This window comes from Coffea arabica, chromosome 5c (genome assembly GCF_036785885.1).
Source record: "Coffea arabica cultivar ET-39 chromosome 5c, Coffea Arabica ET-39 HiFi, whole genome shotgun sequence".
NCBI lineage: Eukaryota > Viridiplantae > Streptophyta > Magnoliopsida > Gentianales > Rubiaceae > Coffea > Coffea arabica.
The window spans coordinates 7911093-7924653 of NC_092319.1; the positions used below are offsets into that span (position 1 = coordinate 7911093).

Sequence of the window (13561 nt, forward strand, 5' to 3'; positions counted from 1 at the left end):
GGAAGGAGGAAGAGGGGAGGAGACTGCTAGGGAGAGGGGAAATGGGGACCCAAAGAGATTAAAGGGAGAATTCAGAGGAGACTGAACCACCATCCAATTGGTGAAATTTGTTGGGGAGGGGGAGTGGGGGAATTGGGGGATCCAAAGGGGTCAAAAGAAGGGGGAGAGGGAAGTGGGGACCCAAAGGGGGGATTTGATCCTACATCCAAGAAGAGTTTTAAAACTCTCCCCGGTGACCAACTACTCTAAAAGTAGTGGTTTGACCACTAGTACTTAGTTTCTTTATTCTTATTTTTCTTTTCTTTTCTTTTCTCAATCTTTCCTTCTCTAATTTTTTTAATCTTTGTTTTATCTTGTACTATTGTCACCTTCACTTGCTTTTTCTATTTTTTGTAAAATAAATCTTAGAAGTAGCGATATGTAGCCTTATACAAAGAATGAGAGAGGATTTTTAGAAGATAAGAGATGGTATGTAATGGTTGGTATTGAATTCAACTTATATTCTTATATAGGGTTTTTCTTTCATGATAAAAAATAGATTTCTCTCCGTGAACATAAATTCAATGATGGCATCGAATCATGTTAGGATTCAAGCGTGGAACACACAATAATTTAATGAAAAATAAGTCACAAATACGAAAGATAAACAACACACAATATTTAAGATAGTTCGACTCCACCATTGAAACTACATCCATAGAGAGAAATCCGCTCTTTATTATAAGAGGAAAATTCTATACAAGAATACAACTTGAATCCAAACCCAACTTTTGTATACCATCTCTCATCTCTCAAGAACCCTTTCTCACCACCCATGTATAAAGCAATATGTCACCTCTTGTGTGCTCTTATGTGTCTCTTGTGTAGTATGTCAGCCCACCTATTTACAGATAACATTATTTGGCTAAAAATCCAAATAACAACAGAAAACTAGTGCTAATTCCTAGACTTATACAGAATAGTAAATAACTTCTAATTTTAAAGAAAATAAGAAATTCTTTGACTACTACTTTAAGTAACTAAAATCAATTAGAAAACTATTTACATTCACACAAAATAAGAAACATGTCTAAAAGAAATTAAACCAATTTCCTATCAAATCTCCACCTTCACGAAAATTTCTTTTAACAACTATTTGCTTTCAACTATCAAATAATATGTTACTGAATTATACACCCGGATCAATACAGTCCTGACACAAATGAACATGTGTAGTTACCCCAAATCCAACTTCCAGTTGACTCATGAGAAGATGCCTCAATTTACCATATCCCTTTATAAGATTTCTTCTCACCACCACTTGCAATTCGAGATCCTCTTCTGTGAGTTCTATCCCTAATCATTAAGGCAATCAAGTATAAAATCACCATATTTCTTTCCATTCTCAGGACTGTCTCGCCATGTGTGATTTTTAAAACTCCACCCAAAACAAAAAACTTGTAACTGTCAAAATCTTCTGGCGGCTGGAAATTAAATCTCTTTGTTTTTCTAGAACACATGCCACACCACCTAAAGAACGTAATCGAGATCTAAAAGCCATCGGCATGAAATATCAACTGTTGGAGGTGTGAGAAAGTTTCCACCGATTCACATCCAAAATCAACATTGGACTCCACCTTTTCCTTAACACTTGAATCACCTGCCTAGATTCACCGTCAAGTGTCTCCATGCTTTTCGGTTTCCCATTTTTCACCATCAATGCTTTTTGCCAAACTATTGAAACAAGGATATCACTCATTAAATTATTTAATTAGTAACAACTATCAATTCATTTGATCTCAATAGTTAACCAGGATCCAACCTTGAACCACCAAACTCTTGATCCAACCATTCAGTTTGTTGGGATCCAAGTGCTTGTGAGTAACCCAATTTCGCAATCAAACTCTGATACCACTTGTTAGGATCTAAGTGCGAAACACACAACTATTGAGATATCAAATATATAACAATTTAATGATAAATAAGCCACAAGTATAAAAGATAAACGACATATAATATTTAACATGATTCGCCTTCATCATTGAACCAACATCCATGAAGAGAAATCTATTCTTTATTATGAGAGGAAAATCCTATACAAGAATACAATTTGAACTCAATCCCAACCCTTGTATACCATTTTTCATCTCCCAAGAACCCTATATCATCACCCATGTACAAAGCTATATGTTACCTCTTGTGTGCCCTTGTGTGTCTCTTGTATAATATGTCAACCTACCTATTTACAGATAACATTATTTGGCAAAAAATCCAAATAACAATAGGAAACCAGTACTAATTCCTAAACTTGTACAGAATAGAAAATGACTTCTAATCTTAATCAAAATAGGAAATTTCTTAACTACTGTTTCAAGTAACTAAAACCAGTTAGGTAACTAGTTACTTCCACACAAAATAAAAAATCTGTCTAAAAGAAATTAAACCAATTTCTTAACAAATCACGTTAAATCTTGTGTGTCATTTATCATTCATGTTTGTGGCTTGTTTCTAATTAAATTGTTGTGTGTTTTATTTTTCAATGGTCGTTTGTTCCGTGTCTCAATCCCAAGGGATCTCTCTTAAAGGTGTTTCTGCCTAACAAATGATATCAAATTTTCTGGTTATGAATCTGAATTACTCATGGACAAGTGAATTTTTCTCAGAATTGAACTAATAAAAATTCTCTTCTGGGTAGTGGACCAAAGTATCATGGAGTTTGACTGGTGTTGGATTAGGTGAGCTATGGATTTGGCAGAGGGTCTAGTTGGCGTTAGACCAAAGAGTCAAGGGTTGGCAGGGGTCCAAAATCCAGTTTAGATATTGAAAAGAGTTGGTCCATGATTGGAAAATGAGGTGACCTTATGTGTTAAGATGATTTTGTGTTAAGTATTAAAGTGAGTTCAGAGAAGAGTTTGTAAACTTGGATTTAATGTGAGATATTGCTTATGAAAGGTAATATTGTTAGATTATGTGTAAGGAATTGTATCCCACATTAGTTGAGAGATAGAGAAAGAGTATTTAATATATAAGTAAGGGTCCAAAATCTAAAAGGTTAAACTTTTAGCTCAGAATTGAATTCCTGACTTACATTTTAGGCTCCTTGATGGCCTCTCTCTAAGATGTTTCTCCCTAACAACCGAAGACTTGGACTGTATTGAGAACACAATACATGAAACCCTTAAATCTATACATCAATTTTTTACATGCATGGACATTTTTTGTCATTATAAAGGTTGTTTTGAGTATCAAAACAAGTGCATTTGAATAGGCATTATTTACAAAAAAAATTATTTGTTTGCATCATAAAATTTATTTTTTTTGTTTTTTAAACTATCTTTTATTTCACATACATTAGATCATTTAAAAAATGCTACAATAATTATTCTAAATAACATTTCAAACAATCTCCTATCCAAACACAAATATTGAAAAAAACATAAATACAGAAAAACATAGCTTTAGGTTTGGTTTTCTTGTGTGAGAAATGAGAACGCTCAAATGTTTTCTCTCAACTTTTTCTGATCAATGAATATTGTTGGATCCACCCTAACTTGATAATTTAGAAACAGAGAGTGGAGCGTTGCATATTTTAAAGATTCCTAGAATATTTTTGATTCTTTGACCATACAGCTATTATACTTGGCTGTTAATGTCATTATCATTGAATTTTTGGATAAAACATTATCTATATTCTTTGATTGGTCATTGTAGGAGCTTAACTGTATATACTCAAAATATTTGGAAGGCATATTGTTTCTAAGACCCAATTTAGAGGGTCAAAGCGTAAATTAATGTCAGTTTGTCCATCAAATTGCAGAAGGTTGAGCTAAGCCAATCCTCCTCAAAGTTGAAATAATTGCATGAGTTAATTACTGGACAATGACACAACTATATTGATTTGATCGTGAATTAAGTACCATGACTTCAAGCGGGATATCTTAGGTTGGACAGAGTGTAGGGACGATTGTGAACCCTAATAATTCATCGATCCAAATTTGTTAACAAGGCAAAAAAATTTGAGTTGTAAGAATCAGAAAATGCCACGTAAGTCTAATATATCTATCACGTGCGGATTGATATTTTTTTTTTTCAAAGAGGACAAGCGCCCCACATATTATTGAAAGCAAAAGAACGAAAAGGGGAACCACCATTCCCAAATACAGCCTCCAAGAATTGCACTAGTCTAACCTTCTTCATTTATCCAGCGCACACCCGGCACCCCACGTGAGTCAAGGAGCATAGCAGCTCTAACCATCGCCGGCAGCTGGAGTTCCTGCTCATAAACCTGGGCGCCAGAAGCCCCAACCGCTGCTAACCTGTCTGCTGATACGTTGGCCTCACGGAAAATATGTGAAATGGACGCAGAGAATTCCTTGAGTAGACCTCTAATTTTCCTCAAACTGTTACACAAAGGCCACTTAGCAATCGCCCCAGAAACCACCAACTGCACCAAAGCCTTGGAGTCTACCTCTACCAACAAAGGACGCAGCCCCTTTTGTGAACACAACTGCAGACCAAACAGTAATGCCATACACTCCGCCCCTAACACATCCTGTTCCCCGAACTCCTTGTAGAAAGCAAAAATCAATTTCCCCTGACAATCACGCAGCAGACCACCACCCGTGGCGTGACCTTGAACCACACTGGCGTTCGAGTTAAATTTCAGCACACCAAGTGGCGGCTTGACCCAGGCAATTGCACACGGAGCCCTTCTCCTAGCAGGAGACTTGATCCATTGAACCAACTCACAATCCACATCCCCCATGAAATGCGACCGACGAAGCTTATTTGCCTTCCCAAGCTGCTCCCAAAAATAATCCACATCGCGGATTATCTTGTCCACCTCCCACCGCACTCTCTGAAAGCGTTCCTGGTTCCTAGCAACCCAAAGAAACCAACACACCACTATTGGCATACAAACCCGAATATGATTTTTTGCCGTTGTAGCTGAAGTGAAGTACCAAGAGATAAAAACCGACGCCATACTCGGGCAATTACGCAACTGAAAGCCAAACCGGGCAGAGATTCTCCTCCAAACTTCCGAAGCTACCGGTCCTGTCAGAAAAACATGCAAGAGCGCCTCCTCCTCCCGGTAACAACACCCACATCTCGAAGGGAAAGACAAACCCCGAGACCTTAACACCACATCCAAAGGGAGGAAATTTCGCACTAACCTCCAAGCAAAAAATGACATTTTTGCTGGCAAAACCGACGGCCACAGTAAGGAGTCTACCAAAGAGTGATGTCGCCGTTGTCGAAGCAACTCCCATGCCGACTTGACCGAGAAAGTCCCCGACGGCGAAAGCGACCAAACCAACCTATCCTTCTGGGACTGCTCAAAGGGTATGTCCTTGATTGCACGAATGACAAAATCCGGAACCCACTTAGCAAGACGAACCTCATCCCAGCCTTCATCAGAAATAAACTCCGCCACCAGAAAATGAGGCCTCTCAGAACGACCCACAACCACCTCTAACGGGTCCTGAAGAACCCATCTATCCTTCCAAAAATCGACTAGGCCATTCCCTACACACCAACACAAGTTCGGCTCAACCAAAGCACGAATCGCCTCAAGACGCCGCCAAGTAGCTGAAGGCAAAACGGATGAAACTTCCGATGGATGACTCCCACTACAGTATTTGGCGTGCATGAACTCCACCCACATTGAATCTCCACTCCGAAACTGCCACCAAAGTTTAGCCGCAAAAGCCCTTGCCAAGTCCTTAAAAGACCTAAACGCCAGACCCCCTTCCTCAAGTGGAAAGCACAACTTGTCCCAAGACGACCAATGTGTACGCCTCTCCCCCATTCGATCCCACAGGAAGGCGTTGCAAATGACACCCAAACGTGTAAGCACCGCCTTTGGGGGATTAACCACCTGAAGTAAGTACATTGGCAGCGACGCTAAGACATGCCTCGCTAAGACCAGCTTACCCCTAAATGAAAGCAGCCTAGTACTCCAATGGGCAAGATGAGCCCGCATTTTAGCCACAATCCCATCAAATAACACATTGCGCCGCCGACCCTTATAAATAGGGGCACCCAGATAAGCGAACGGAAAAAATTGCCTGTGAAATCCTAGGACCCTAGCCACCATATGCTCCTGCCCCGAAGTAGCCCCTGAAGACAAAAAGAATGAGCTCTTGTCGACATTCACCCTCTGGCCTGATGCCTCTTGATACTCTGCTAGAAAAGCCTTGATTGCAGTCAGACACTCCTCCGAGCATCTTGTAAAGACAAGCATGTCATCCGCGAAGGCTAGGTATGGCACCTGTGTCCCGGCTGAAACAAAAAACCTGCCCGGCTGCCTACTTAAGAGATGATGCAAGCCACGGCCTAAGAATTCTGCAACTAACACAAAAAGGCCAGGGGAGACCGGGTCCCCCTGCCTAACACCCCGTGTAGACTTAAAAAATCCAGCAGCCTCCCCATTCACCAAAACGGAAAACCAATTATTAGACACCAGACGAAAGAATATGTCTACCACATGTTCAGCAAAACCAAACTGCCTAAGCATAAACAAAAAAAATGGCCACTCAACCCTGTCATACGCCTTTTCCATATCCAACTTTAACATGAGGTTTGGGTGGCTCAACCGCCTGTCCAAATCCATCACCAGCTCCTGCGTGAGAAGGATGTTGTCCGTTATCCCCCGTCCAGGTACAAAACCTGTTTGCCATGGTGAAACTAAGGCAGGTAGGACTCTCCCCAACCGATTAGCCACAATCTTAGAGATAATTTTTGAACAAGTGTTGCAAAGACTAATCGGCCGAAAGTCCTTCCAGCGCATGGCACCTGCAAGCTTAGGCAGTAAAATAATAGAAGTGCTAGTAAAACTCCAAGGCAAACGCATACCCTGGAAAAAAGCCCGAACCGCCTCCAATAGATCCGCCTTGATAATATCCCAGCAAGCTTGGTAAAAACCTGCCCCAAACCCATCTGGTCCAGGAGCACTATCAGCATCCAACCCATGCACCACCTCCTGTAATTCGGCCAAGCCAGGAACAGTCGATAGCATCTCATTATCCCCCTCAGACAACTTGGGCATCGTAAAGGGAATGCCAGGCGACTGCCACCCATGTTGTTCCGAATTGAACAAAGAGGACACGAACTCCTCCACGGACCTCCTGATATCATGAATATCCTCCAACCATGGGCCTGCCGGATCCTTAATGCGAGCCACAAAATTAACATTACGACGCTGGCGGTATCGAGAGTGGAAATAAGCCGAATTAGCATCTCCAACCTGTAACCATTTGATGCCCGCCTTCTGTCTCCAGTACTCACATTCCTCTGCCAAGCTCCTTGCATAAACCGCCTTTGCCTCCTCCAATGCAGCCCTGGAAACAGACCCTCGTCCATTGTCAAACTCCTCCTCACGTTGCTTCATAACTGCCTCAGCCGCCTTCACCTTACTAAAAATATTCCCAAAAACCTGGCCGTTCCAAACTTGCAGCCCACCCTTCACCACCCGTAATTTATTATAAAACCTCGTCATACCCTCACCCTCCGCCGGCATCTCCCAACTCTTCTGCACCACATCCTTGAAACCCGTATGATGCCGCCAAACATTTAGAAATTTGAATGACCGTTTGCTGGGATTCCCATTCTGACAACAAATCAGCAGTGGAGCATGATCCGAACGTCCCCTGGCCAAATGTGAGACATGCGAGGGATCATACCCATCCGCCCACTCCCGGTTCATTAAGGCCCTATCCAAACGCTGCCACATCCTCCCATTCGTCCAGGTGAATTCAGCGCCATCAAAAGGAACCTCTGCCAAACCACAATTACCAATAGACTCATTGAATTCTTCCATATTTGCATCATTAGCCGGGGCTCCTCCTACACGCTCCTCCATACAGGAGATTACATTAAAGTCCCCTGCTAGTAACCAAGGCCCCAGCACTTCGCCTGCCAAACTTTCCATTGCTGCCCACAGCTCGCGTCGCCCCACCCTCGAGCACCGAGCATAGACTGCCGAGAGTTGCACCGAACATCCAGATGAGAACTCGATGTTCATGTGCAGCAGTTGTTCCGCCATTTCCCTGAAGCTCAATGACATGTCATTATACCACAAAACCCACACCTTGTTATTCAATGCCCCCAACGCCCTATCAAACCCGAGAAACCGACGTACCACCTCAAGTTGTGGGGGCTCCGACAATGGTTCCAGGAGAACCAGCAACCGGATCTTATTACTTTTGCATATCTTATTTAAATAACGCAGTGAATCTTTACGTGAAGCCTCACGAATATTCCACACAACAACCTTAATGGGATTTAACATGAGACCACAAAGAATAGTGAGTTTGGGATTGGGATGAAACTTACCCTGATGGGTATCTGCCTTTGCCGGCCGACCTCCCTTGTGTCTAGCTCCTGGGATTCCATGCTCCGCAGTCACTGGCTGCTCCAACCCTTCCAAATTTTCCTTCACACCCCTCTGTCTCGAGCCTGACTGAGCCGCGGACAGCCTTTGATGCAACACTCTCTGAAAATGTTTTAATTGCTCCCACGGCGCAGCCTCCCCCGGTATGTCCCCGTCAGAGCATTGACGTCTATGTCTCTGCTTAGCACTCCGACCCTGACACGCCGAACTGGAAAGGAGGCGATCGACATCCCGAACTTCCAGATCTGATAGAGATTGTAAGACAACAAAGTTATTCCCACACTCCACCCTCTCCCCGCCATGCAGCTCCTCCGATGTCTCCCTCGACGGCGGCTCATTTGCAGCATCAACTCCGTCCGAAGTTGTCAAAAAATCAGCAATCTCAGCACCAGCAAACACTTCAACAGCTACCGACGGAATAGTAGGCTCCACCAAAGTAGAGGCCCCCTCTGGATCCTGTAATTCCGACGCTGGGTTAGGCGCCGTCCGTTGCTTTGCAGTTTCCGTCCCTTCCATTTCAACGTGTGCATTCCTCCCCAGGGCATCAGTAACAAGCTTCCCCTCACTGCTGTGACTAGCAACCAATGCCTCCGAATGCTGATGACACTCCCCACTCTTTAGGAGCCCTAAACCAGGCCCATTAGTGCCAATGATACCCTTAGCCCGGTAAACCTCCTTGGACTTCCCTCTCGCCGTAACCATCCTGTTTACAGGTTTCAGATCTGGATGTTGCCTAAAACATTCTCCATCGTCATGTCCAAAACGAACACAAAATCCACAAAATTTTGGCCAAGATTCATACTCCACCTCCTGCCAGAACCCCTCCTGATCCTCCCCTATCCAGATGCGATGAGGGGGTTGCTTCGACACGTCCATCTCAATCAGAACCCTCGCAACCGAGGGCCTTTTGAGCTTCACTGTCGCCGAGTCAATCTTCAGACATCGCCCCAGCATACCTGCTAGTTTGGCAATGTACACCGAATTGAATAAAGGCAAAGGGAGCGCTGGCATGGACACCCACACAGGCGCAAAAGTCGAATCCTGATGGGCTTTAAAGTCCAAAGTCCATTTTGATACCAGCATCTGTGCGCCCTTCACAAACCAGGAACGACGCACGAACAGCCGTGTGAAATCCTCCTCAGTTGATGGCCTGATCAGAACGTGATTCAAATCCAAAATGCCAATATCACAATCTCCCTTGAGACCCAGAGAAACAAAAAATCCCCGAATGACCTCCATTGGAGGCCGACGAAACGGAAACCGTCCCACCAGTGCTTTTTTGAATGGTGTCGACAACAGGTGCAGATCATTCTGAGAAAGTAGCAGTGCTGGTTCGCCTCGATGTGTCGCACAACGCCCCAGATCTGGAACAGTTGGCTCCAACCGACATGAACCTGCAAGCACGTCGGCAAAGGACTTGGACGCAGCTGTGCCTCCAGATGTGCCCCCTGTGGCCGGCGGTGGCCACGGAGGACCCTCCATGCAAGCCGGACTAAACCCTAATCTCAGCCCCTGGGAACCTCCATTATTGAAACTCTTATTCGCCGTCTATAGCCTTTCCCACCAATAGCTTCAATCTTCCTTAGCTAGCAAGTTTTATGGAGAGATTTGCAATTTAATCGGTTGGATCTCAAGATTTGAGCAAGAATTGAAGTTGAAGTTGAAGAAACTCTCTCTTGTTCTTTCCTCACCCTTTGTGCAACATGTCATATCACGTGCGGACTGATATGAATAGTAGTAAAATGTAATTTCTTTGTTATATTTTAAAAATTTCTTGTTAGGATCCAAACACGGAACAAACAACTATTGAGACATCAAGTGCACAACAATTTAATGAGGAACAAATCACAATCATGAGAGATAGACAATACACAATATTTAACATGATTCGGCTCCACCATTTAGTCTACATCCATGGAGAGAAACTCGTTCTTTATTATAAGAAGAAAACCCTATACAAGAATACAACTTGAATCCAAACTCAACTCTTGTATAACATCTCTCATCTTCCAAGAATCCTCTCTCACCACCTCATATATAAGGCTATATGTTGCCTCCTGTTTGCCTTTGCGTGTCTCTTTGTAGTATACCAACCCACCCATTTATAGAGATCATTATTTGGTCAAAACCCAAATAATAATAGGAAATCAATTCTAATTCCTAGAGTTGCATAGAATAGGAAATAATTTCTAATTCTAAACTAAATAGAATATTCCTTGACTACTATTTCGAGTAACTAAAACCAATTAGGAAAATAATTATTTCCACACAAAACAAGAATTCTATCTAAAAGAAATTAAGCCAATTTCCTAATAAATTTCCACCTTGGCGAAAATTTCTTTTAGCAACCATTTGCCTTCAACTACCAAATAATATGGTACCGAACTACATACCTGAATCAATATAGTCCTCACGCCAAATTGATTCAATCAGCAAATGAACATGTGTAATTACCCCGAGTCTAACCTCTAGTTGACTCGTGAGAAAGTGCCTCAATTCAGCATCTCCCTTTGCAGGATTTCTTCTCACCACAACTTGCAATTTGGGATCCCCTTCTATGAGCTCTAACCCTGATCATTGAGGCAACCAAGTGGTAAAATCACCATACTTCTTCTCATCCTCAGAACTGTCTCGCCATGTATAGTTTCCAAGACTCCACCTAAAACGAAAATCTCGTAACTATCAGAGTCTTCTGGCGCATGAAAATTTGATCTCTTTATTTTTTTGGGACACGTGCCATACCACCCAAAAAACATAATCAAAATCTAAAATTCACCGGGATGAAGTATCGACCGTTGGAGGTGTGAGAAAGTCTCCACCGATTCACGTCCAAAATCAACATTGGACTCCACCTTTTCCTTGACCCTTGAATTACTTGTCTAGATTCACCGTCAAGTATCTCCATGCTTTTTGACTTCTCATCCTTCACCATCAATGTTTTCTGTCAAGTCATTGAAACAAAGATACCACTCATTAAATTGTTCAATTAGTAACAGTTACCAATCGTCTTGATCTCAATAGTTAATTAGGATCCGACCACGAATTTTGCTCATTGCCCAATCTCGCAACCTGAAACTCTGATAGGTTCATGAGTAAAGGATTATATCCTACATTGATCCGAGAGATGGAGAAAGAGCGGTTAATATGTAAGTAAGGGCCCAAGATCTAATAACTTAAGCTTTTGGGTCAGAGTTGGGTTCCTGACTTAAATATTGGGATCTTTGGTAGACTCTCTCGAGATGTTTTCCCCTAACAAATTGCTATCAGAGTTTCAGGTTGTGGACTGGGCTACTCATGGGCAAGTGGATTCTTCTCGGAATTGGATTAGGTGAAAATTCTCTTCTTGATGGTGGACCGAAGTGCCAAGGAATTTGGTTGGTGTTGGACTAGGTGTGCCATGAGTTTGGCATGGGGTCCGGTTGATGTTAGACTAAGAAACCAAGGGTTGGCAGGGGTCCAAAATGCAGTTTAGATGTTGAAGAAGAGTGGGTCCATGTTTGAGAGAAGATGTGACCTTGGTGATAAAGGTGGACTTGCATTAAGTATTAAAATAGGTTCAAAAAAAGGGCTTGTAAATTTGGATTTAATGTGGGGGTTACTCATGAAGGGGGAGATTTGTTAGGTTCATGACTAAAGGATTGTGTCTCACATTGATCCGAGAGATAGAGAAGAGCGGTTAATATGTAAGTAAGGGACTAAGACCTAATAGCTTAAGCTTTTGGGTCAGAGTTGGGTTCCTGACTTAAATATTGGACTCTTTAGTGGACTCTATCGAGGTGTTTCCCCCTAACATTTCTATTATAAAGATGTACAAGTTATTTACTGATGAATTACAATTTATTAAAGTACTCTTACATCATTTATAAATACTTACATCGATAACTTTTCCTACCACTCTCCATCTCGAGTCAATATGTTCCCTTTCCTTATATTATTGTGCCCCAATATACCAAAAATCTTGGAACCCCGCATTTTTATGGATATGATGCAGACTTGGAGTGGGTATTCTTTGGAATTTGGATAAGATGTAGACTTGGCCTGGGTTGAGACATCCACAAGTTGTAGAGAATTAGACATTGCAATGGACATTACGATGGCTGCCAACAACACAAAAGGATCAGGAATAAAATTTGGGATAATTTCATAAACCATCCCTACGGTTTCTAACAAGATTACTTAGCGCCCTTAAAATTTTAAAAATATCATTGAATTCCCCTATTTTAAACTTTTTTTGTAACATTCTCAGCCCATTTTAAAATATATCATTAGAATATTTATTTTAAGAGAGAAGATAACTTGTTTTAGAAAATTGCCCTTTTCTTGTGGTTCTTTAATTGTCAAAACATACAAATTTAATCCCTCAATATTTCAAAACCTGACCAATGTAATTCGTTAAGCGAAATTATGAGTTTTTAACTGGGTTGAGTGATTCTTTAATAGTTTTTGTGTTATAATTTGGACAAAAAAAATTCAAACTTCTACAAAAATTACAAATTTCATAAATATGACTTGAAAAGCTTTAAAGATTAAGAAAGTAGCTGTTTGTACCTTAAGAAAAATCTCAAATAAGTTTTTTGGTATAATTTTCAGAACTTTTCTTTTTTCTTTTAATACTCAAGCCATTGATTTGGATAACAAGAATTTTAAGATTCTAAACAATTATAAAACTCCTTCGGTTAACCCAAAATGCCTATACATTTAAGAAAGTTATTTGATAAGCACATAAAAAATGAAATTGGATCCAATATTAAAGTTTTTAAATTAGTACCCACCTCTTGAATTGCAACACTTTCACACGAGAATTTTACCTTCTTCTAAAAAATAGTACCGGGCTCATTCGTCATCTAGTGCCCTCAGGGCACCAAACCTTAAAAACATTTCAAATAAATTTTTAATTTTTTTGGGCCTCAAAAAAAACATATTGCTGATAGTCATTGTTGGTATATTTTATCACATCAAACTTATGCCTTCATGCATTTTTTGTCTTTGTTTTTTTGCCTTGAATTAATATATTTTTACTCGTATGTCTTGAAATATATTGAAAATGTTGAAAATAAAGGAGGTCAATGACATCTCTCAAAATTCAAGGGTGCTAAATGATATTGTCAAAAATCTCAGGGAAAGTTTCTAAAGTTATCCCTCAAAATTTGGCGATACTTTAGAAAATATAAAGAGACACTTAGGTAAATA

General features: G+C 41.2%; 1 protein-coding gene across 1 annotated transcript; it reads right to left on the bottom strand.

Moving 5' to 3' along the window:
• Positions 1 to 4162: 4162 nt before the first annotated feature.
• LOC140007188 (uncharacterized) lies at positions 4163 to 9853 on the bottom strand. Its single transcript, XM_072049877.1, has one exon. It carries the CDS (start codon positions 9851 to 9853, stop codon positions 4163 to 4165), a length of 5691 nt encoding a protein of 1896 aa, XP_071905978.1.
• Between the last annotated feature and the right edge of the window lie 3708 nt (positions 9854 to 13561).